The 26,528-nt window shown below is 42.0% G+C and overlaps 1 protein-coding gene across 5 annotated transcripts in view; it reads right to left on the minus strand.

Annotated features, from left to right (window-relative positions):
• Positions 1-26,528, minus strand: part of AK9 (adenylate kinase 9) — a 245,383-nt gene that overhangs the window by 188,534 nt on the left and 30,321 nt on the right. For 4 of the 5 annotated variants that reach the window (XM_084624320.1, XM_084624317.1, XM_084624318.1 and 1 more), the window contains 4 exons: positions 26,429-26,525; positions 22,955-23,067; positions 18,285-18,461; positions 2,639-2,764 (listed from right to left, as the gene is read on the minus strand). In XM_084624320.1, coding sequence (XP_084480446.1) covers positions 2,639-2,764; positions 18,285-18,461; positions 22,955-23,067; positions 26,429-26,525 — 513 coding nt within the window. The remainder of the gene's footprint in view (positions 1-2,638; positions 2,765-18,284; positions 18,462-22,954; positions 23,068-26,428; positions 26,526-26,528) is intronic. The other variant, XM_084624319.1, reaches the window with a different exon arrangement.

Genomic DNA, 26,528 nt, shown 5'->3' on the forward strand with positions numbered 1-26,528 from the left:
TATGAAAGAGTGTGTTCCATCAGAGAATTTGAGAGCCAGTGGGAAATGTTGAATGTTTTATAAGAGATCTGCATACATTTGTTGAAAACTGTGGAAATGCAAAAAATGAAAATATCAGAGACAGGCTGGTTACTGGGTTAACAGATAAAAATATTTCACAGTAGCTATAACTGAAGAGAGATTTAACACTAGGCACAACTATACAGAGAGCAAAGAAGTCTGAGCTGGTGAGACAGCAAAACCTAAAGCAACTTGAAAAACCTGAAACTAGCTTAGAAACTGTAAAGAGACAATTGAGTGTTAAACGTCACTAGCATAAAACCTCTGAGGCAAGGAGCTCTCAGGCGAAGAGGAACAAATTCTAGCCTGCAGGCACAAGGTGTGGAAAAAGTCATATGATGATACATGTCCAACCAAAGACACAATGTCAGAAATGCATAAAATATGGACATTTTGCAGCTGTTTGCCACATAAAAGCAGGTGGGGAATTGACTCCTATGACAGACAATCAAGAGCCATTGTTTCTGGGATCTATCACTTGCGATGACATACACTCTGTCTGGAGAGTGAAACTGAATATTCATGGCAAAGCTATTGACTTTAAAATTGACTCAGGAACTGACATCACAGTCATCACAGAAGGGACTTACAATCACCTTCAACCCCTTCCAGAGCTGAAGTTGCCTGACACAGCTCTGACGAATCTTGGAGTTATTCTGAACCTCCTGGGCCAGTTCACCACAGAAACTTATAAAGACAGAAGTTTTGCATTCAGAGGTATGTGATCAAAGGATCAAAGACCAGTGACCTTCCCAGCTGCAGCATGGCAGCCATGATGGACCTAGTGAAAAAGGTGGAGGAGCTTGAGAGAAGATTTGATAATATTAGACTTTTGAAAGGAGATCCAGTACAAATCAACTTAAGAGACAATGCTGAACAATACAGTGTACAAATACCCCTACCTGCAAAACCTTGGAAGAGACTAGCTTCAGATTTATGTGAATTCAAAAGACATGCCTGATCGTAGTGGACTATTTTTTCCAGGCTGTAGTGGGGCAATTGCCCCACACCATGAAGAGCAGGAGTTAAAGTAGGCCAGAGGGATCCTGCGCAGAACCCTCCAATTAAAGGAGGGCTCACTAAGTGAGCCAATTGGGAGGTGGCTTTTTGCAGCGGCCAATCAGGGCTAGCAGGGGGCATATATAAAGGGCGGCTCAACAGAGCAGAGGGTAGTCTCTCCCTGGCTTGCTAGGGAGAAGGACTGGCTGTCTAGGAGCAGAGGATCCGATCCGATCCGATCCGATCCCAGACTGAGGTCCTGGAGGAAGGGCAGATAAGGTGCTAGGGCTGTGGGGGAAGTGGCCCAGGGAAAAGAGGCAGCAGAGGAGTTGGAGGAGGGGCAGCGAGTGGCTACCAGCGGCTACCAGCTACAGGGTCCCTGGGTCGGGATGCCGAGTAGTGGGTGGACCTGGATCCCTCCCTCTTTCTTTGCCCTCTACTTGCCCTGAGGGAAGTGGCCAACACAGACTGCAGTTTGCCCCTGGAGCAAGGGACTAGACTGGGGACTGCAGCAGGCCACTGAGGTGAGTGGCTGGACTACAGACTGCCTGTTCCCCCAAAAGAGGGGACAGACAGTGGAGGGGGGCACAGCCCAGAAGAGAATGCTGAGGTTGGAGGAGAGACGTGAGTCACAGAGTGCTGGAGACAGCAAAGTAGGAGTAATGGCGAGTGAGACACCACCGGAGGAGGGCACCCTGAGGAAGGACTCAAGCTAATTCCCAGAATGTCCAGTAGAGGGTGCCACAGTGGTGAGGCCCAGTCCATTACATGGGTATATAGAAATAATGTACTGGAAAGACGTGACATGTTGCTATGTTATCAAAAAACTGAAGTACACTTTTGCTCACTTCAGTATTCCAGAACAGTTAGTGATGGACAACAGACCACAATTCACTGTAGCAGAATTTGTCATTCTGAACTAAATATTATTTTGAGCCTATTACTAGCAGCCCACATTACCCACAAGTGAATGGAAAGATTGAGAGAGCTATACAGAAAATCCTATAGTAGGAAGATCCATTCCTTAATCTTCTGAGTTACAGATAAACACCAACAAGTGATTCAGAGACACTTAACAGATGGATATGTACTGAACTTCAAAGATAGCACAATAGTGTAAGTGGTAGGAAAGTAGAAATTAAAGGGGGAGATGTAATGGAATGTTAAACTGCATTATACTCACAGTGCCTCCAATAGGCAGAATAGTAAAAGACCTTATGTAAAGCTAATCTTATCTGGATTTTATGATGAACACAGCGGGTGTGTATAAGCAAGATCTGTAGCCAGTCGACATCTGGTATGGAAGTACATGACAGTGTAGTTCAGTTTTTAAGCCCCATTCAAACTAAAAGATGGTACAGGACTTTGATTTGACACTAGAAACAACTGTGAACTGTCTTGTATCCTGAGCTTTTTAATCTGAACCTCAAAATTCTGAGGAGGGGGGTCAGATTGTGGGTTAGGTTCATCTTTGCAAAATAAACTCAAGATACCCAGACTGCATAAAAATTATAGAAAAACAAATGTTAAAAAATGATCTTCTGGTGTATACAACAATATTACTTTGTGCTGCTCTTACCTCTAGAGGATGTAGCATGGTATCCTTATACAGATTAACCCTGGCTTCTGAATTTTCCAAAAAATCTTCAGGCCTCTGCACCAAATGAGGCAAAATATCTGACAACATGATTGTATCTGCTGCTGCCTAAAGAAAAGAAATACAGGCCCTGTAATAATAAATGTACTTAACCAAAGCCTGTCTAGATAAAAAAGACAATAGTTAGGACCCTACTACTCTTCGTGTGTGTGGCATAGTAGTTTAAGAAGCCCTCTGAGGATTCCCCTAGCTGATAGTGATCCACCAGCTAACTTGGTAAGCGGGTTTCCTGGGGATGGGAGGAGCTCTAGACACCTCTGGCCAACATTATAAGGCAGTGCAATTTAAAGGCATCCCAGGGGAAAAGGGAATGAACTGGTCCCCAGGATGAGGTGCGGGGAGAGGACATAAATCTGTTTGCTTCCTCCTCCAAGGTGTATGGCACACTCCTTTGCTGCACCTGAGCATTCAGCCTTTAGTATTTTCTACAAATATCTAGATGATATTTTCACCTTTACAAATGTTGTACTATCTCCCTAAGGCCTTGTCTAGACTAGGAAGAAGGATATTTTAATCAACATGTTAGCTAATATTTATTGATGGGATACGTTAAAAAAGAAAGTATGGTAGTAAGAGAAGGGAAAAGTAAATGAGAGGAGGAATGAAATTGGAAAATACTGAGGAGCTAGAGAAGAGAACATCATGAAGTGAAAAGACAAGGGGCAGGAGGAAGAACAAAGGAAAAGAGAAAACAGACCTTGTAGAAAATATAGGAAAAGATAGACCACAAAAAGAAATAGTGGAGTGAAGCAAGGAAGAGGAAGAAGGAGAGAAACTTCAGTGAAAGGGATGTAATAAGTTATGCTTTTAAAAAAAATTTAAACAAAGTTGAGTGTCAATATTTTAACAACTAAATACAGGGCACAATAAATAATACACAACTATTTTATTTCTTTAAACTTCACTGTCATGGCCTGGGAGCACGTCAGCACAGATATTTTTCATCTTGGTAGGTGTCAGATAAATGTTTGAAGCCCTGTCAAAAATAAATTCAAAATGGTCCCCAGGTATATTTTTCCTCTTCCCTTTTTTGTCACCCTTTAATCCCCTTTCCACTTGCATTGATTTAATCTTTACTCATTAAGCTATCTGTATATATTAAATTGCAAGCTTCTTGAAGTAGGAACCTTGTCACATTTTACATCTGTAATGCACCTTGTACATCTGTGGCACGAAATAAATAATACTGTAAATAGTGAAGAACAAAGTAAAGTACAATCTGCCAAGCCCCCAAGCCAGCAAAGGACTTAAAATGCATGTCCAGTTATATAACTATTATTTAATATTTGCATTTCATTAGAGTCTAGAAACTTATTAAAGGTGTGCAGGAACTAAAGATGTAAACAGCTGGACTCAGTTACACAAAGCTCTCATCCATGCAGAATTTTGTGTATTTTCTAGCTATTATGATAAAAATATTTTGTTAATTTTTCATTAATAACCAAAAGGCATACAAAACAAGGCTGACCTTATTAGTGAGTATTTGTTTCATTAGCTAAACACACACACACGATTTTGTAGCAACTTACATTTTTATACATATAGAGTGAAAATTAGCTCTCAAATTAAGCCTTCAGAAAGACTGCGGTGGGACAATATCTCACCGCAGTCAAGAAGGAGCTAAAGAGCTTCACTGGGCACAATTAGCATGAACTCTGAGCACCTGTAAGGCCTGTCAAACCTGGAGAGGGGCAGCTCTTTAAAAGGGAGGATCTAAGCCCCGTACATGGTGGCAGGCTGGCTGAGGCTTGAGGTTGAGACAGACTATGGGGCTGGTGCTGAGCTGGCTGGAATTTAGAGGTGATGCATTCTGGGACTGAGGTAGCTAGAGGCAGGCTGCTGGCTGAAGATTGGGTTGGGGCTGAGTGCTGGTATCTGCCTGAACATGGTGAGGCTGGATTGTAGGAACAGTTGGAGTGGAGGTCTAAGGCTGGACCCCAGCTGCAACAAGGCTGAATGTTGAAACTGACAATGGAGGCTGAGGAAAAATAGCAGATGAGGAATGGTCTCAGATCCAGAAAGAGGAAAAAAGATTAGATATATCAGGTTTTGAAGATGGAATACATAGAAATGAAAAACAAAAACAAGGTAAAAGTCAACCTTTCATATTGTCAAATCAGTTATAGAAAATGTGAAAATAGATGATAACCCCCTGAAAATGGTGGAATGGAGCATGTGAAGTGTTGGTTATGTACAAAGAGCTAAAAAAATGCATGATGGAGATCTAGTGATAGAATGTCCACTTAAGGAGCAAGCTGAAAAACTTCTTAAAACTGTAACCTTAAGGAAAATGAGAGATACTTGTCAACTGCCTAAAATTCCTGATGGAAGCAAGAGGGGTTATGTATGGAGTGCTGTTAGGATTGTCTGAGGATGATATCAAAAGAGTATAGGCAAAGAGAAATGATCATTTGTTAAACAGCTACTTTCGTAAGAGAGGGTGAAAACCAGCCATCTACTGCTTACACATAACATCTGAAGGCGGGACACTTTGGATAGGATCCAAATGGGGAATCCATCTTTCTGGGTTAAACAGACTCCTCCCAACTCCTGTGAGGTGTTATAATTGTCAAAAGTTTGGATGTGCAGCAACTATTTGTAAGAAAACAATGAGGTACAGCATACGTGGAAGAAATCACTCATATGAGAACAGTGTAGAAGGAATAGAACATAAATGCAGCAATGGTGGGGATTCACAGTACAGCTTATAAAGGATGTGCAGAATGAGCTAGAGAAATAAAAAAAAAAAAATTTCCAAGAAGTATCATCTGTAGAGGCTACCAATGAGTCCCACTGCAGAAAACAGAAAAAGAAAAATACACAAGTAAGAGACAAGATGTACAAGAGCAACAGAACACATCTCTGGTCAGGAAGGAGAATCTGAGGGGAATGGGAGATGATGTATCTTGTGCTAAAGAGAAGTTTATTAACTGCATCTTGCAGATGGGGAAAAAACTGAAAGGATTAAAATCAGATATTTTTCTGCTGCTTTTGCTAACGATAGACAACCTCTTGACAGACTGCATTCATGAGATTTTAAATGTAGGCAAAAATGCAGCTTATATAACAGGGTCTTAATGATCCTTAGCTGGAATGTGCAGAGTTTAATAATGCATGATCAGGAATTTAAGAAAGTCATCTTTGAAATGAAGAAAAGCCTGATTGTGTGCAAGAAACAGGGCTAATATGGGGAAACACAATCTAAAAGGGAGGACATGTGACCGCCCCATGTCTCCTCTCCCCAGCAATCCCCCCTGCCCTGCGCCCAGCCTGGAGTCTCCCCTGCCCACCAGAGTTAACTGTGGGGCAGAGCTCTGTCCTTCTCCCATTGTACCTCCTCCCTTCTGGCATGTTTGGCTGCTTTCCCTGGCAGCCAGGCCCGGGCAGGGAGTAGGATGGAGCTGCTTCTCATATGGCTAAAGCTGACTGCTCAGGGTCACTGCTGTGTGCAGCGCAGAGGCCGCTTGAGGGAGAGCCTGGCTAGGGCGGCAGCCTGCCCCATCCCCTCTGCTCCCTGCCCGGGCCCAGCTGCTGGGAACAGGGACCAAGTAAGTTGGAGCCCTCCCCTGGCACGTTTCTGGGTCGCTTGGCCTGTTCCCAGAAGTTGGACCTGGGCAGGGAGCAGGGGCCAGGGTGCCACCCCAGCCAGGCTCTCTCTCAGGCAGCTGCCACACTGCACGGAGTAGGAACCCAAAGCAGCCAGCATGAGAAATGGCTGGTCCCACCCCTTCCGCTCCCTGCCTGGGCCTGGCTGCCAGGGACAGCGGCCAAGTGTAGGGTTGCCAAATTTCTAAAAACACAAAACTGAACACCCTTGCCCTGCCCCCTTACCAGATGCCCCGTCCCTTCTCCAAGGCCCCACCCCTGATCAATCCATCCCCTCTCCCTCTGTTGCTTGCTCTCCCCCACCCTCACTCACTCATTTTCACTGGGCTGGGGCAGGGGGTGAGAGCTCCAGCTGGGGGTGCGGGGTCTGGAGTGGGGCCAGAAATGAGGGGTTCAGGAGGGGGCTCTGGTCTAGGGCAGGGGTTGGGGGGGTGGAAGTGGGTGAGGGCTCCGGCTGGTGGTGCAGTCTCTAGGGTGGGGCCGGGGATGAAGGGTTTGGGGTGCAGGAGGGGGCTCCGGGCTGGGGCCAAGGTGTTCAGAGTGTGGGAGAGGCTCTGTGCTGAGACAGAGGGTTGGGGTATGTGTGGGAGTGAGGGCTCTGGCTGTGGGTGTGGGCTCTGGGGTGGGGCCAGAAATGAGAAGTTAAGGGTGCAGGGGGGGGCTCCAGGCTGAAGCAGGGGGTTGGGGTACAGCAGGGGGCTCCGGGCTGGGACCAAGAGGTTCAGAGTGCGAGGCGGGGGGGGGCGCTCAGGGCTGGGGCATTGGGGCACGGGAGGGGGTGCACGCTCTGGGTGGCGCTTACCTCAGGCAGCTCCCAGGAAGTGGCAACATGTCCCTCCGGCTCCTAAGCGGAGGCACAAGCAGGTGGCTCTACGTGCTTCCCCAACCCACAGGCATCGCCCCTGCAGCTCCTATTGGCTGTGGCGCAGTGGGAGGAGGGAGTCCTTCTCCCTCCCTCCTGGCAGGCCAAGTAGTACTCGGGGGAGGGAGGGCATTTGGATATACCCCAGAGGCTACCAGAAGAAGGGGAGAAGATCTGTATACATATAAAAAAGGAACTTAGTTAAGTTGAAATGGATGTGCAGAAACTAAGTTTTGATGCTATTGCAATTCCCGTGCAGAACAAAAACACATATGGATTTAAAATGTTTATAAGCCATATAAAAATGAATTTTAGAACTAGAAAAATTAGTTAACATCAAAAACCCATTGATAATTTGCGAAGACTTTAATGGTCATAATGAGCTACGAGGAAGTAAGAAAACTGACGAACAGTAAATGCTTAGAACACTTTATTGATATTCATAACCTGGTAATATTAAATACAGAAGTACATGCTAGATTTAATCAGTGGACAGATCCTTTTCTGTTTTGGATCTAGGAATTGCAACAAACAATATAGATAGTAAATGCAGTTGTGAAACTTACAAAGAAGACAGAATGGGAAGTGATCACTTCCCTACATATACTGAGGACCAAAGCTGAAGAGATGTCAAAAACACAAAGTGTTCCTAGTTGAAAGTTTTGAAAAGCTGACTGCGGTCTTTTCAAGATTAAATGTGATGAATATTTATGCAGTGATTATACAAGTGTCAACATAATGAATTCTATAACATAATAAAAAATTTCAGCAACAGGCCATCTATAAAACATCATTGTCCCTGACTTAGAAATATGGTTCCCGGGTGGAATGAGGATTGTAAATTAGCAATCAAGCAAAGAAACAAGGTATAGAAGCAAGTAAAACACACAATTAATAGTAAAGACTTAATGAACTATAAAAGATATAAGGCAGTGGCACGAAGGATTATCAAAAAGTCAAAAAAAAGTTGGAGAAATGTCTGTGGGAACAAAGATTCAAAGCTTTCTGAAATATACAGGCAAATTAAAAAAATGAATGGAATTCAAAGTAAAAGTAAATTTATACCTGGGCTTATTGTAAATAATGAAACTGAGGTCTTCAACTAGGAAAGGCAGACATTTTAGCAAAAGAATTCCAAAAGGTCAGTAGTGATATGAATCAAAACAATGAGTTTTGTGGGAAAGAAGGAAGTTTACTGAGGATAACTGTGAACTATTAAACGGCTGGAGAGAATATACTGATGATCTGCTAAACAAAAATGTTATTATGCAGGAGCTTATTGCAGCCATTAGAATAAGGAAAAATACAGCTCTGGGTAAAGGTAATATAAGTAATGAAATGCTTCAACCATTGTCAAAAGGAAGTCTAAAAATTCTATTGCAGTCATATAATGATATATAGGAAAAAGGACTGCTGTCAATAGACTGGAAACAAGCATTGGTTATACCAATTACATATAAGACCTGAAGCTTATAGGCTTTTTGCCCTCACATCAAGTGTGTGGCGAAAATCATGGAAAAATGATAAAAGTAAGACTAATAGAATACTTGGAGAGAAAAAAAAATATTACAACGGAGGTACAAAGTAGTTTCAGAAAAGGAAGATGCACTGTTGACCATATTGTGGGTCTAGAAACAGAGGTACACAAAAGCCTAAGGACTAAGAACTTTATAACAGTCTTCCTGGACATTAAAAAAGCTGTGGAGGGAAGGCCTCCTATATAAACTAGCTATAAAACTAAAATAAAAGGGAGACTGCTGTGGAGTGATAAGGGCTTTTTTAAGTGACAGAACTATACAAGTCAAAATAAGAACAGCTTTATCAAAAACCTACAACTTAAAAATGGAACTCCACAAGGGAGTATTATTAGTCCTACTTTGTTTTCCATTATGATAAATGGCCTACTGGAAAGTGTGCAGATGGGAACAATATTTCCCTTTTCGCAAACGACTGTGCTATCTGGACTAAGCATAAAAGACTTAAGGCACTCCAGACAAATGAACAGCATAAAAGACAAATGAGGCACTCCAGATAAATTCCAAGTGGGGAAATGATTGGGGATTTAAATTCTCTCTTGCAGAAACAGAATATTTTTAACCATGATGAAAATTAAGGAAGATTGGGACTGACATTTATTTATGGTGAAAAAATTCAGATAGTTGAAAAGTTTATGTTCCTAGGAGTAGTGTTTGGTAATAAATTGACTTGGAAAAGTCACACAGAATTAAAAGTGTAAAAGTAAGAATGAACTTATTTAAAAGGGTAGCTTGAATACATGGGATACAGATACAGATAAGAAGGTATTGATTATGCTGTATAGAGCATTGATAAGATCAGTTTTAGACGACAGATGCCAAGTTTTTTGGTTCAGCCTCAAAAACAAGTGTTAGAAACTTGGAACTGCTGTGGGCCCAAGCTGTGCGATTGGCATGTGGCACAATGACAGCAATATCAGTATGTGTGCTAAACATAGCCACTGGAGAAGCACCTGTAAATTTAAGGATGAAACTATTAGCTGTAACCTTTTGGACAAAGGTAAAAGGGAATCATGAAATCAGAAGTACACAACAGATTTATGAAGATTGCTGGACGTTTAGTAGATAAAATTATATGGATTGCCACAGACTACCTCATACTACACCACGGTCAAAAAATGGGTAAAGGAGATATGTAAAAAGAAAAAATTGAGAACACTAAAAATTTGTAGTCATGGGAAATCATGTTACAGCTGGACAGGTTATTCCCCATTTGTGGATTTGGAACTGTACAAAAAAACTGAACGAAAAATCCACACATTATGACCAATGGCATTTTTTAATTTATGAAAAATGGGGCCAGTTTTACAAAGTCTATACAAATGGATCAAAAAAATGACAGCAGGGGAAGAGTGGGAACAGCTTTCTGTTTTCTAGTCTTGGAATCCAGAAATCTAAAAGGCTATTGAATATGCGACCATTCTCACGTCTGAACTAATGGGGATTATGTTGGCACTAGCCTGGATAACAGATGTGCAACCAACTGTAGCTCTAATTTTATCTGTTTCCTTGTCAGGCATAATGACATTCAGAACAGGGACTTCAGAAAGTAGAAATGACATAATAAGTGAAATAATATCCCTAACTATTGAAATAATGCAAGCTGGTATCTGTGTAACAATAGCAAGGATTCTGGCACATGTTGAAATGAGATGAAGGACAAAAAAGCAAAACATGGCTTACAAAAAGAGGAGATGAATGTTACCCTTGGGTCAGGGCTGGCCCTAGACTAAATGGCGCCCCAGGCAAGAAGAGTCTTCAGTGCCCCCCCTCCGTTTGTTAAACTTTTGAATGCCTGATTTTCATAGCATTTGTAGCCCATTTCACAACTTTGATGCACGATTTGCATGCATGATTTATCCCTGTCATACAAGATAATACATTTGCACACTAGGATCCGAAAATCTGTATTTATTCATGCCATATATAAGCAAATAAAAATGTTTCCTCTAAGCTTATGGAAACTTTTTAATTTTAAGAATATCAGAAATGTACAGGGCATGACTGACAACATTCTAGGAGGTTTAAGGAAACTGTACTTCCCAGAAAATCTGGAAGATTCCATAAGATTCTACAATATCCAGAATATTCTAGTTTAGTGAAAAAATGAATCCACATATGGTGTACCTGAAACATTTTCCTTCAAACATTCTATTTTCCCTTTTGTTGCTAACAACAAAAATAAAACCTTGAGCCCAGCGCCTCTCCAAGCTTACCATCCCAGGTGGTTGCCTGGGTTGCCTGCCCCTAAATCCAGCCCTGTCTTGAGTAGACAAGAATTTAAAAGTATGGTCATGAAGGAGCTTGCAAAGGAATGGCAAGAATTATGGACTAAGGAAACAAAAGAACAAACGTTCTATGACGTATGATCGAAAACTGAAGATATTATACTCCACAGTCATGACAGAAAAAGTGAAGTAGTCATTTTTACAGTGTTAAGAGGTCATTGTGCCAAATATAAGTTAAACTTACTAAAATGATAGGCTATGTAATATGTGCAAAACCAAAAAACTGTTGATCATGTTCTATGGTATTGTGGGCAATAATCTTTGGAAAGAAAGTTTCTCTGAGAAAAAGTGAGTCAGCTTGGCAAAGATTTTGCCCTTAATGACTAATTAAAAAGTCATAGAAATGGAACAGTGTGTGTGGGGGGGGGAAGCCTCACTGCATTTCCTTATGGATACTGGACGGAGTGAAAGGATATAAGAAAAAACTTGGCTAAAAATGAATGAAGAAAGTGGCAGTCATAGCTTCATATAATGAGGCTGCTGTGCCAAAAAACAAAGTACATGGTGGCACTAAAAGGTAAACAGAGCTAGAGCTCTCTAGCCTCACTGACAAGTAGGACAGCTGAAGAGCCTCTGCCACCTGGACCCGCTGAAGGATTAGAGCGATCTTCTTTACTTTGTTTTCCCTTTTTGTTTAGAACCCTGGGTGCATAGCCTAGGTTCTTTGGACACAAGGGGTTAAAGGTTCAGACCCCCCTCAGAGACTACTGTCCTCTGACCTTACAGGGGACCACTGGGTAAGCCTGGACTATTTTGTGGGATGCACTGTTGTTTGGTTTGCCCTTACCATTTTCTGGACTGCTTTGTGCCTAGAAGGGGGGGTTACCACCCCCTTAAGACTTATGGTCGGAGGACCACACTCTGTACTCTAAACCAGCTATACAGCCATAGAAGGACATCTGTGACAAGAAAGGTGCCCACTCTCACCCACAGGGTACTCTAGAGGTACAACCTATCAAGGATTAGCATGTATTTTATTGATTATACCTATTTTGTAAGTGCTCATAATTTACTTTTGATTAGCTGTACATAATCAGTTGATATTTTATGCAGACCTGAAATATTATTTTTAGCTTTCCCCCCCTTCCAATAAAACTGCTACACTATTTTTATTGTGTTTTAATTAATGCCAAGATGACTCACTCTGGAGGTGAAAGAAATTAAGATCTTGTTAAAAAAAAGTTACAGTATTTTTATTTGCAGTGGCATTGTAGCTGTGCTGGCCCCAGGATATTAGTGAGACAAGACAAGCTTTCGAGATACATAGAGTCCAGACCAGAAACTCAGAGACAAGATTTTGAACTATGCAGTCACCATTAGAAGTTAGTCCAACTAAAAGATATCTCACAGTACAGGAGAACCTCAGAGTTACAAACACCAGAGTTATGAACTGACTGGTCAACCACACACATCATTTGGAACCAGAAGTATGCAATCAGGCAGCAGCAGAGACCAAAAAACTCAGTACAGTACTGTGTTAAATGTAAACTACTAAAAAAATAAAGGAAAAGTTTTAAAAAAAATTTGATAAGGTAAGGAAACTGTTTCTGTACTTGTTTCATTTAAATTAAGATGGTTAAAAGCAGCATTTTCCTTCTGCATAGAAAACTTTCAAAGCTGTATTAAGTCAATATTCAGTTGTAAAGGTTTGAAAGGTCAACCATAACATTTTATTCAGAGTTATGAACATTTCAGAGTTACAAACGACCTTCATTCCTGAGGTGTTCATAACTCTGAGATTCTACTGTATTTTTATGGTAGTCCAATGTCAAAACTGGTAAACAAGCTGAAATCTTATCAGTACTACAAAATAATTTTACTGAATGAGTATTACAATTTTGTTTAAATACTATAGTACATCTCTGAAAGCAGAACAGAAATTGATTACAAAAACAGGGTTGAACAAAATGCATTCAGAGTAACAGTTGAGGTTTTTAGTTCATTTTTAAATGTACATGAGCTTTGTTCTTTTTCTGACATGGCTGCTGTCATAAATATAAAGGGAAGGGTAAACCCTTTAAAATCCCTTCTGGCCAGAGGAAAAATCCTCTCACCTGTAAAGGGTTAAGAAGCTAAAGGTAACCTCGCTGGCACCTGACCAAAATGACCAATGAGGAGACAAGATACTTTCAAAAGCTGGGAGGAGGGAAAAAAGCAAAGGGTCTGTGTCTGTCTATATGCTGCTTTTGCTGGGGATTGAACAGGAATGGAGTCTTAGAACTTTTAGTGAGTAATCTAGCTAGGTATGTGTTAGATTATGATTTCTTTAAATGGCTGAGAAAATAGCTGTGCTGAATAGAATGACTATTTCTGTCTGTGCGTCTTTTTTGTAACTTAAGGTTTTGCCTAGAGGGATTCTCTCTGTTTTGAATCTAATTACCCTATAAGGTATCTACCATCCTGATTTTACAGAGGTGATTCCTTTACTTCTATTTACTTCTATTTCTATTAAAAGTCTTCTTGTAAGAAAACTGAATGCTTTTTCACTGTTCTCAGATCCAAGGGTTTGGGTCTGTGGTCACCTATGCAAATGGGTGAGGATTTTTACCAAACCTTTCCCAGGAAGTGGGGTGCAAGGGTTGGAAGGATTTTGGGGGGAAAAGACATGTCCAAACTACGTTCTCCAGCAACCCACCTCGCCCCAGTGACCCGTCAGCTGGATGATGTTTTAAATGTAACGAGCTGGGGCATGTAAAGGCCAACTGCCCCAAGAACCCCAACAGATTACAGTTCATTGCACCGGAATCACACCAGAGGTCTGCAGGCCCAGATACCTCCCAGATACCGTTGGAGCAGAGGCAAACTGTGAGTGTGGGCGGGAAGAAGGTCACCACGTGGAGGGACACCAGAGCACAAGTGTCAGCTATCCATGCTTCCTTAGTGGACCCCAATTTAATCAACCCAGAGATCCAAGTGACAATTCAACCCTTCAAGTCCAACTCTTTCAATTTGCCTACAGCCAAGTTGCCTGTCCAGTACCAGGGCTGGTCAGGAACGTGAACTTTTGCAGTCTATGATGATTATCCCATCCCCATGCTGTTGGGGGAAGACTTGGCCAAACATGTGAAGCAGGCCAAGAGGGTGGGAACGGTCACCCGCAGCCAGGCTAAACAAGCTGTGAGGCCTAGTTCTGTTCCGGAAACTTCTATCAGGACCCAGTCAGAGGTGATGGACCCGGACCCCAGGCCAATGTCTGCAACAGCAGTAGTGGATCCAGTCCTAGAGACCCAGACGGAACCAGTCCCAGAACCCGAACCAGCAGAACAACCAACACCAGACCCATTGCCACCCCTGAATCCAGTACTTGCAACCTCAACACCAGAGGGCCCCACCGAACCTGAACCGGCAGCAGCCCATAACCCTACACAAGAGGCTCAGCCGGAGCCTGAATCCCAACATAGTGTCCCAGCAGAAAGTGGTTCACAGTCAACGGAAACAGCCTCATCCCCTACATCGCTTCCAGAGGGACCAAGCATAGGTCCACAATCCAATGAGGAACTGACGTCTCCAGCCTCAAGGGAACAGTTCCAGACCGAACAGGAAGCGGATGAAAGCCTCCAGAGAGCTTGGACGGCGGCACGGAGCAACCCACCGCCTCTCAGCTCTTCTAATCGATCCAGGTTTGTTGTAGAAAGAGGACTTTTATACAAGGAAACTCTTTCTGGGGGACACCAGGAAGACTGGCATCCTCAGAGACACTTGGTAGTTCCAACTAAATACCGGGCCAAGCTCTTGAGCTTAGCCCATGATCACCATAGTGGCCATGCTGGGGTGAACAGGACCAAAGACCGTTTGGGGGGGTCATTCCACTGGGAGGGAATGGGCAAGGATGTTTCTACCTATGTCCAGTCTTGTGAAGTATGCCAAAGAGTGGGAAAACCCCAAGACCAGGTCAAAGCCCCTCTCCAGCCACTCCCCATCATTGAGGTTCCATTTCAGCGAGTAGCTGTGGATATTCTGGGTCCTTTTCCGAAAAAGACACCCAGAGGAAAGCAGTACATACTGACTTTCATGGATTTTGCCACCCGATGGCCGGAAGCAGTAGCTCTAAGCAACACCAGGGCTAAAAGTGTGTGCCAGGCACAAGCAGACATTTTTGCCAGGGTAGGTTGGCCCTCCGACATCCTCACAGATGCAGGGACTAATTTCCTGGCAGGAACTATGGAAAACCTTTGGGAAGCTCGTGGGGTAAATCACTTGGTTGCCACTCCTTACCACCACCAAACAAATGGCATGGTGGAGAAGTTTAATGGAACTTTGGGGGCCAGGATACGTAAATTCGTAAATGAGCACTCCAATGATTGGGACCTAGTGTTGCAGCAGTTGCTCTTTGCCTACAGAGCTGTACCACACCCCAGTTTAGGGTTTTCCCCATTTGAACTTGTATATGGCCGTGAGGTTAAGGGGCCATTACAGTTGGTGAAGCAGCAATGGGAGGGATTTATACCTTCTTCAGGAACTAACATTCTGGACTTTGTAACCAACCTACAAAACACCCTCCGAACCTCTTTAACCCTTGCTAAAGAAAACTTACAGGATGCTCAAAAAGAGCAAAAAACCTGGTATGATAAACATGCCAGAGAGCGTTCCTTCAAAGTAGGGGACCAGGTCATGGTCTTAAAGGCGCTCCAGGCCCATAAAATGGGAGCATCATGGGAAGGGCCATTCATGGTCCAGGAGCGCCTGGGAGCTGTTAATTATCTCATAGCATTCCCCACCTCAAACCGAAAGCCTAAGGTGTACCATATTAATTCTCTAAAGCCCTTTTATTCCAGAGAATTAAAGGTTTGTCAGTTTACAGTCCAGGGAGGAGACGATGCTGAGTGGCCTGAAGGTGTCTACTACGAAGGGAAAAGTGTTGGTGGTGTGGAAGAGGTGAACCTCTCCATGACCCTTCGGTGTATGCAGCGACAGCCGATCAAGGAGCTGTGCACTAGGTATGTGCCAATGTTCTCAGCCACCCCAGGACTGACTGAACGGGCATACCACTCCATTGACACAGGTAATGCTCACCCAATTAGAGTCCAACCTTACCGGGTGTCTCCTCAAGCTAAAACTGCTATAGAAAGGGAGATCCAGGATATGTTACAGATGGGTGTAATCTGCCCCTCTGGAAGTGCATGGGCATCTCCAGTGGTTCTAGTTCCCAAACCAGATGGGGAAATACGTTTTTGCGTGGACTACCGTAAGCTAAATGCTGTAACTCACTCAGACAACTATCCAATGCCACGCACAGATGAACTATTAGAGAAACTGGGACGGGCCCAGTTCATCTCTACCTTGGACTTAACCAAGGGGTACTGGCAGGTACTGCTAGATGAATCTGCCAAGGAAAGGTCAGCCTTCACCACACATCTCGGGCTGTATGAATTTAATGTACTCCCTTTCGGGCTGCGAAATGCACCTACCACCTTCCAAAGACTTGTAGATGGTCTCCTAGCGGGATTAGGAGAATATGCAGTCACCTACCTTGACGATGTGGCCATATTTTCGGATTCCTGGGCAGACCACCTGGAACATCTACAAAAAGTCCTTGAGCGCATAAGGGAGGCAGGACTAACTGTTAAGGCTAAGAAGCGTCAAATAGGCCTAAACAGAGTGACTTACCTTGGACACCAGGTGGGTCAAGGAACTATCAGCCCCCTACAGGCCAAAGTGGATGCTATCCAAAAGTGGCCTGTCCCAAAGTCAAAGAAACAGGTTCAATCCTTCTTAGGCTTGGCCGGTTATTACAGACTATTTGTACCGCAATACAGCCAAATCGCCGCCCCACTGACAGACCTAACCAAAAAGAAACAGCCAAATGCCGTTCAGTGGACCGAAGAGTGTCAGAAGGCCTTTAACAAGCTTAAAGCGACACTCATGTCTGACCCTGTACTAAGGGCCCCAGACTTTGACAAACCGTTCCTAGTAACCACAGATGTGTCCGAGCGTGGTGTGGGAGCAGTTTTAATGCAGAAAGGACCTGATCAAGAATTCCACCCTGTAGTGTTTCTCAGCAAAAAACTGTCTGAGAGGGAAAGCAACTGGTCAGTCAGTGAAAAAGAATGTTACGCCATTGTCTACGCTCCGGAAAAGCTACGCCCATATGTTTGGGGACGGCGTTTCCACCTGCAAACCAACCATGCTGCACTGAAGTGGCTTCACACCATCAAGGAAACTAACAAAAAACTTCTTCGGTGGAGTTTAGCTCTCCAAGATTTTGATTTCGACATCCAACACATCTCAGGAGCTTCTAACAAAGTGGCTGATGCACTCTCCCGTGAAAGTTTCCCAGAATCAACTGGTTAAAATCATCCTTGAGATGTGGAAAATATTGTTAGTCTTTATGTACTCGGTAGCATATTTAGAGATGTATGTGTCTTATTAACTCTGTTTTTCCTAGAGCTCCAGGAAGAAATCCCAGCCAGTGTTTCACCCTAGCTGAGATTTGGGGGCGTGTCATAAATATAAAGGGAAGGGTAAACCCCTTTAAAATCCCTTCTGGCCAGGGGAAAGCTCCTCTCACCTGTAAAGGGTTAAGAAGCTAAAGGTAACCTCGCTGGCACCTGACCAAAATGACCAATGAGGAGACAAGATACTTTCAAAAGCTGGGAGGAGGGAGAGAAACAAAGGGTCTGTGTCTGTCTATATGCTGCTTTTGCCAGGGATAGAACAAGAATGGAGTCTTAGAACTTTTAGTAAGTAATGTGTTAGATTATGATTTCTTTAAATGGCTGAGAAAAGAACTGTGCTGAATAGAATGACTATTTCTGACTGTGTGTCTTTTTTGTAACTTAAGGTTTTGCCTAGAGAGATTCTCTATGTTCTGAATCTAATTACCCTGTAATGTATCTACCATCCTGATTTTACAGAGGTGATTCCTTTACTTCTATTTACTTCTATTAAAAGTCTTCTTGTAAGAAAATGGAATGCTTTTTCATTGTTCTCAGATCCAAGGGTTTGGGTCTGTGGTCACCTATGCAAATTGGTGAGGATTTTTGCCAAATCTTTCCCAGGAAGTGGGGTGCAAGGGTTGGGAGGATTTTGGGGGGAAAGACGTGTCCAAACTACGTTTCCCAGTAAACCCAGTTAGAGTTTGGTGGTGGCAGTGGATATTCCAAGGACAAAGGATAAAATTAATTTGTACCTTGGGGAAGTTTTAACCTAAGCTGGTAAAACTAAGCTTAGGAGGTTTCCATGCAGGTCCCCACATCTGTACCCTAGAGTTAGAGTGGGGGAGGAACCTTGACAGCTGCTAATAAAGAGAGGCTCTTCTGTAGATTAAGATCAGTTACCTCATCTTCTTCTTCCTGCTCTTCCTCCTCTTCCTCATCTTCTCCTTTATGTTGATCCTTCTTTTTCTTCCGTTTATCAAGAATTTCAGGATCCCACTGGTTCTTCTGGTATATCTGCCCTGCATCAGGATGCTGTCTTTGCCCAGAGAGTCTTTGGCACAAATCATAGTCAGGACACTAGTTAAGAAATAATTGAAAGAAAACTTTCTGTTTATGTTATTGTCATAACAATATTATTTTTCTTAAATAATAGAATCTACTTAACTTTTTATATATTGCACTTCTAAATAGCTTTCTAGGCACATACAGTCAATTAAATGTACAAGATGCCAAAAGGACATGGGAAGAGCCTTTGTAAATAGACAATTCCCAATCCCAAAAGCTACTGCTCAATCACCTACCACATAGCCTCACTTGGCTTTCCCCCAATTTTTGAAAAGCCTGAGAAAACAGCGACTGCTAATCCAGGGAGGGGTAAAAGGGGAGGAGCAATTTCTACAGAACCAGGGTCAGATTAATTTTTTGTGAGCCTGGTGCCAAACATATTTGTGGGCTTCCCTAGGGAATGAAGGGGCCGGGGCAAGAGCACAGCAGGCAGGGTGGATTTGATTTAAATCATGATTGAAATCACTAGTCAGGAAGACTCAATTTAATCATGGTTTTCTACATAAAGGTGCATTCTTGTTGGTTGTTATAACCTTAATACATAGTCTTCACAACTCAGAGATAGATGTGGGTTTCATTTTTAGAAGGTACACACTATACACTTTTAAACAGTAATTTATTTTGAAAAATTTCAGAGGAGTTTTAAAGCTATATCAGAAAATGAATGATTATTTGGTTATTTCATTTACCAAAGATAATTGAAACAGATATTTATGAAGTCATTGGGAGGTGAACTATCTCCAGTTCAACAGGTTAATCAATTATATTTGGAGGATTTTCTTGCCAGGCTGTATTAGGAGGAGAACATCGTCAGACAGGCATTTAAATTGTTTTATTTAACTAAAACAACAACATGAAGTATTCTGGATTTTTTTTCTTCAACAGCAATCATAACATTTTAACAAAAAAGCATGTCTTTCACTTCTCACATTTATCTCCAGACTTCTTCTCCTTGTCCAGATCTATTCCGCCCCCAACAATCTTCTATTCATTGAACTTTTTGAAACTTTTCACTTTTAAAGAGAGGCAAGGGATTGACTCTGTACACAAATTTGCAGAGGGACAATAGAGTTGAGATCTGTTATTTCTCACCTCTGTATATTATTTATTTATTTAAAAACCTTTTTGCTGTTAACAAGCATGTTACCTCTGGGGAGACAAATCCACAGTTTGAGAACTGCAAAATGAAGCATCTCTGATGGTACCTTCTAGACTGAGCACTGCGTCCCAGTGGGTAGACAGAAAGATTAACCTAAATAATCCTGTGGAACCCCATAAGATTGGGTCCCTAATCCATGAACTATTAGAACTCATTTACAAACTTTTCTTAAACATTACATGAATATATTGTCTCGTACTATAGAATTAGAATTTATAATCCTATTCCATGATGAGATACAATAGTTTTTTTCCTCAAAAATCTGATTTAAATTAAAAAAAAATCTGATTTTTAAATTTTTTTTTAAAAAGTCATTTATTTTTATCCACCCTGACAGTGGGGTATGGCAGGGGGAAGGATTGGTCCCCAGCTGGAGCGAGGCAGGGGCCAGGGGCAAGAGCATAGCGGGGCATGGGTTGGGGGAAGGATTGGTCCCCAGCTGGAGCGAGGCAGGGGCTGGGGCAAGATGAGCACTGTGGGGCATTGACGGGAGCAAGGCAGGGGCTGGGGACAAAAGCACAGTCGGGCGGGAGCTAGGATTGGTCCCTGGAGCAAGGGAGGGGCCAGGGGTAAACTGCAAGCGCAGCAGGGCTGGGGAGGGGGTAAACAGGCTTCCCCCCCCTGCCCCTGCCCACATAGTGTGTACCTACCTTCTCTCTGGTTCCAGCCCATTCTCTTCATCTCTCTCTGCACTGAACTGAGGGTGGGGGTGCACTGAGCACAGGGCTGGGGATGCAGGGTCTGGGAGGGAGTTATGGTGCAGCAGCAGGGTGGGGGTTGGGGTGCAGGGTCTGGCCAGGAGCTAGGGTGAGGGAGGGGGCTCAGGGTTGGGGCAGGAGTTTGGGGTGTGGAGCGCTTACCTGGGACAGCTCCCATTTGGTGCAAGTGGTGCAGGTGGGAATATGGGGTAGCGTGCAGGACCTCCTGTTTGGTGCTCAGGGTAGGGATGTGGGGGGGGGTGCAGGAATCAGGGCAGAGGGCTGGGGGTGTGGGCTGGGGTGTGGGGGTGCTCCCATCCCTGAGCAGCTCACAGCAGCGGGCTGGGGGGGGGTATGCCCTGATTCCACCCCCTGCCCCAAGGACCCACCCCTTCTCTGCCTCCTTCCCCAAGCAGCGAGCGAGCTACAGCTCTGCTCCTCCCCTTCCTTGCATGCGTGATCAGCTGTTCAGCAGCAGGGAGAGAGAGGGAAGATTCAGAGTAGCAGCCCTGTGAGTCTGTATCCACAAAAAGAAAAGGAGTACTTGTGGCACCTTAGGGAGTAACAAATTTATTTGAGCATAAGCTTTTGTGAGCTACAGCTCAATTCATTGGATGCATCCGATGAAGTGAGCTGTAGCTCACAAAAGCTTATGCTCAAATAAATTTGTTACTCCCTAAGGTGCCACAAGTACTTTTTTTTTTTTTTTTTTTTTTTTTTTTTTTTAAGACCAAGCTTCTACTTGCTGCTCCTGCAGGAGAGAGTGGTGGGTGGGGAGCAGAGAAGAGCGGGCCGGGCCTGGGCCCCTTTGGACTGTGGGCCCGGCACCGTGGTCAATCCGGTACTGTACAGAACAAAGTATTGTTTAACTGGACCATGTTGCCAAGTACTGGGCATGATAAGTTCACTACATGAGCAACCCCTTGAAGTGTTACCAGAGTTCTGGAGATTGCCTTGCTTCCCTTGCAAGAACTAGGGAATCTCATGTGATTGCCATATGACACACAACTTTCAGAAGCAAGCAAGAAGAGGCGTTTGCTGAGATTTGCTTTTCTCCCCCCAAAGGAGCCTCCTCTTTGCCATTTTTTTGATATACAAATAGAACAAGATTTTTCCACAGTGAATAATGAAAAGCTATTCACAGATCATGCATTTCTAAAGAGATTCCGCTTCCTTTTTTTTTTTTTTTTTTTTTTGGACATAGTGAAAATAGCCACAATTCTATCACATCTAGTTGAAATCCTGGAACCACTGAAGTCAATGGCAAAACTCTCATTTGACTGCACTGGAGCCAAGATTACTTCGCTGGAGTTTAAGGTCTCAACCTTCCTTCAGCTGAAGTCAGAAGGGGGAAGATGAGGTATGTACATGAAGTCAAGAATTGCCTTTCTGCTGGTGTAAACTGTATCACCCATTTATACGGAATTTTGTGTGTGAAACCATACAGAATGAACTGCCTGGAATAAGTCCTTTGCACTGTCTGTTATTAAAACAAGGTCCAACTTCCTATAATTAAAAATAATAGCTCCTTCCCCTAAAATGTGACAAGAAGGTATTTTATTTTGGGGTTTCAAGTTATTTTTGTGCTCTCAGAAACCAAATAATTTCAAATTAGCAGTTAAAATGCTCACTGGACATGTTCAAATGTAAGTCTTTAAATTTTGAAATATGTAGAATTTTGGGCTGTGTGTGGAAAAAATTTAAATGACATCTAGCGAAGTGCCAGCACTCCCACTACTCCACTTAAGCCAACCAACTACCATCTCTGTCTCACATACATGCTACATATCTAGGTACTTACTGTACTGTCTGAGGAACCACAAGCAAAATCTTATTGAGAATACATGGACAATGTAACAAACACTGCTGTTTCAGCAGCCCATTCATTATTTTAGAAGTTAGAGTGGGAAAAAACCTAATAGATCCAGTATATTTTCTTCTTCTTTTAAGAACTATGGAGTAAGAAGTCCTCTGACTACTGTACTTACAATAATGTGTATTTCTAAATGTATATTACAGTAATTTTTGGAAAGTGTCTGGCTGGTACTTCACTATACGTCTATTTGGGGAATTTCAGTAAATTTTGCAAGAGAGCATAGAGGAGTTTGCAGATTCAGTTCAAATCTGATCTGTAAATAACTGATCTGTAAGTAGTATTTTCACCATTGCTGACAATTAGACAAGGAAGGCTGGACTACAAAGTAACTTGTTTTTTCACTCAAATATGTAACTAATTTTTCTCAAGAATATTTGTAGATAGTCTCAAATAGCACTTCTACTGGCTTTGACTTAGAATATTCATACCCTGTTGTTACCCCTAGGCTTTATTTTCATGGAACATGTACTTTTTGTTCCAGTCTTAAAAACTGATCAGTGGGATTTATAGTCATTGAGCACCTCATGAAGTTATAGGAGATGCTCAATACCTTGTAGGATCGGTCCTTAGGGCCAAATTCTGCTGTCTATTACAGCAGTGTAAACCCAGCGTAACTTCTTTGACAACTCCATTCTAAAAGAAGAATTTGGCCCTTAGCAACAGCTATTATACTTCAATATATGAAAAAAATTACTCTGACTCCTATAGAATATTAATCTTATTTTAAGAGTAAGTATGAAAGTGATTAGCAAGTTATCAAAGCTGTCATTACCTTAATGTTAATCAGGAAATTTGGTTTTAATTTTAGATTTCTAATTTTCTCTATTTGCTCCGAAATAGTCATGTATTCCTCTGAGAGAGAAGGAAATCCACTGAGAACATAACCTGCCAAATAAAATGTGTTAAATACATCTTTTGGAAAGTTATTTCAATACACTAAATATTTATAGTTATCTGTTTTAAACATTACATCTAGATAGAAGTATAACTAGAATCCATTTGTCATGGTCACACACATTGCTAGCTAAGGTTTACCTGTGATTACCCAAAGTGACATAACAAAGCTGCAATACTTTCAAGATTACTATATACTTCTCAAAGACTGTTAATTCAGTTAATGAATATAGAGAAAAATAGCCCAAAATAGACACTAACAATTTTATATGTGCTAAATATTACTTTGAAATCCAGTCTGAAAAGTCTGAATCATGTAGCAATTACTAGTAGGGCATGAAGTTATATAGGCTATTTATAATGCATGCTCAGTAGCATCTAATGTCATTCTGTTCTTTGCTGAGTGGCAGGTGGAATATTACGGTGATCGAAAATGATGGAATAAGAGGGCTCGAATAGAAAATGTTTGGTTTGGAAATAGACTTGAGTCACACTGATCTATGGAGGTGAGTTCAATATGGAGTAGGAATTCCGTAACTGTATTTTGGGAAGGAATCACCTCTCATGCTCTGGAGGTGAGAGCTTTCTGAGAGAAATTGGATCACTATTTCTTGGGACATAGAGGGTTATCCTTGTATTAGGGAAGTGGGAGATCCATGGGATGCAGAACAAATTCCTTTACAATGAGTAGGAACTAGACTCTGTTTTTCAATGTAAGGTCAGTGGTCAGAATTACAACAGTATATATACACCTTTGCATAACCTAGATCTTTCTACAGCCATGGACTCCAGCCATGTATAAGGAGCAACATAAGGCAACAGGGGGAGAAGTGAGATTCATATCTGTGCTCTTTGCATCCAGTTTCAAGTGCAGAAAGTCTACCATCCTGGTGACAGATCTGAGTGTGCCCATCTGGTGTCTGAATCCTGGGCTGGGATGGGCTAGTTTTTGTACTGATCATTCAAAACACCAGAAACCTTTGCTAAACTGATCATATTCTATGTTGTGGTAGCACTGGAGGCACCATGCTTGACAATGTTTGTGACTTCAATGTCCATGCAGATGATTACTTCTCTAGAGTATCTCAGGATTTCATGCTTGTCACGATGACCATCCTAAGTGGTTTCTGACTCAGCTCACATAGCTTGTCTGTTGCACTACGGATCTAGTATTTGGGTTGGAATGGAGATGGGGGAAGTTAAAGTTACCCTGACATTTCCTTCTGTAAAGAGACTCTGCCTGCTGTGGTAAAGGACCAGTTTTGGTACTCTGTCCTTGAAGGCTGATGGCTGAGGGCTTCCAGATGACCAGAATGAACAAAGGAACAGCTATACTGGATCTGACTTCTGATCCATCTAGACCAGTATCCTGTGTGCAACAGCAGGCAGCACCAGATGCTTCAAAGTGCAAGAAAACTCTCAGTAGGCAGATGTAGGATAATCTCATCCCCATGGAAGTCTAATCCTAATTCCCAGTAGTTAGAAATTGTCTTAAATCCTGAAGCATCAGCTTTTATATCCCTTCCAATACTCTTTTAAAAAATAATTAACGATTATAACTCTAAATATTTTTCTACCCCATATAAGAATGTCCAGTTTTTTTGGATTTTGCCAAATTTTTGTCTTTAACAACATCTTGTGACAATGAGTTCCAGAGTCTAATTAGGGGTTGAGTGGAAAACTATTTCCTATTAGCTACCAGTTATGAATCTGCAACCTTTTACTTTCATTAAATGTCCCCTTGTTGTGTTATGAGAACAGAAATTTCTATCTACCTTCTCTGTGCCATTAATTATTTTATCATGTCCACTCTTACTCATTCTTTTCTAAGGTAAAGAACCCCAATCTCTTCAACATCTCTCTGTATGAGTTTTTTCATATTCCTAATAATTCTTGTCACCATTCTCTGAATGACTCCCTACTCTAATTCTGCATTATCATTTTAGAGAAGGGGAGCCCAGTACTGCACACAGTATTCCAGATAAGGGCATATCACCCATTTAGATAATGGCACTATAACTTTTTACACATTATTCTCCATCCTACTACTGATGCAGCCTAACATCATGTTTGCTTTTTGACCACTGCTGCATATTAAGCAGAGGTTTTATTGAGATGTCCACAATGATCCCCAGGTCCCTTTCCTGACTTGGTATAGTTAATTCAGAACCCTAATAAACCGTACAATGAGTTCAAAATGTTCCTTCTAATGTGGATTATTTTGCATTTATTAATATTTAACTTCATCTGCCATTGTGTTGTCCATTCACCTTGCTTAGTTAAATCCCTATGAAGTTCACAGACTTCTCTGGACTTGACTACTTTAAATAGCAAAATGTGTAAAAAGTTCTCACTGATCATCAGTATATTAGACAATACCAATCTTAACACAGATCCTTAAGACATCTTCCTGTTAACCTTTTGCCATGACAAAATTGACTGTTTATTCCTACAGTTTCCTATGTTTTACCCAGTTTTTGATCGATGACAGTACTTTGTGTCCCACCCCATGAGTATTTAGTTTCTTTAGTATCCTCTTTTGACCTTGTTAAAGACCTTTTGAAAGTCAAAATTATGACAACTGGTTCTTTATCCACTACCTTATTGACATGTTCAAAGAATTCTAACATTAGTGAGATATGATTTTCCTTTAAAGAAACCGTGCTCTGATTAGACTCTTGTGTCATGAGCTTCCAGGTGTTTTATTATTCTGTTTTCAATATAGTGTCTACCAGTTTACTAGCTACATATATAAGGTTTACTAGTCTATAATTCCTTAGAACATCCATACGGCCTTTAAAAAAAAAATACATTTCCTACCCTCCAGTTCTCCAGTGTTGCAGCTGTTTAAAAATGAGAGATTGTATATTTTTGCTAGCAGCTCAGCAACTTCATACTTATGTTCCTTCAGAACTTTGATGTATACTATCTGGGTCTTGGGACTCATTCCTTTTTAAAATTATTTTGTTCCAGAACTATTTGTTTTGACACTTCAGTCTCTGATAGTATCTCATTTTTATTACAGAAAATCAGAAGTATATAATTTGGCTGAAAAATATCACTCTGTTGGTGTGTGTATGAGTACATAGCAGTCTTTTGTCCTCTACTATCAATACAGTGTTCCCTAAATGCCATCTCAGGTCACCATAATTTACAGATATCCATATTCTGCATGAAGCAATGAAAAGATTCTACAGTGCTGGTGGCAAAAATGTCTGACTGAATCCGACAGATTGCAATATAGCAGAATTTTAAAAAATCGTATGCTATGGATATACAAGAAGACAAAACTAAGTTTTAGAGGGCTAGGGTGGGGCATACTTTAAGAGTTCTGAAAAATGACAACACATACCAAAGTGAACAACTTCTGGTGACTCAATCTTTTTCAGAATCATCCTTGTAATCAGTTCTTCAGGAATACTTTGACCTCCAAAAAGCAATTCCTGCATCTA

This window comes from Lepidochelys olivacea, assembly GCF_965140295.1.
Source record: "Lepidochelys olivacea isolate rLepOli2 genome assembly, chromosome: 3".
Taxonomy (NCBI): Eukaryota; Metazoa; Chordata; order Testudines; family Cheloniidae; genus Lepidochelys; species Lepidochelys olivacea.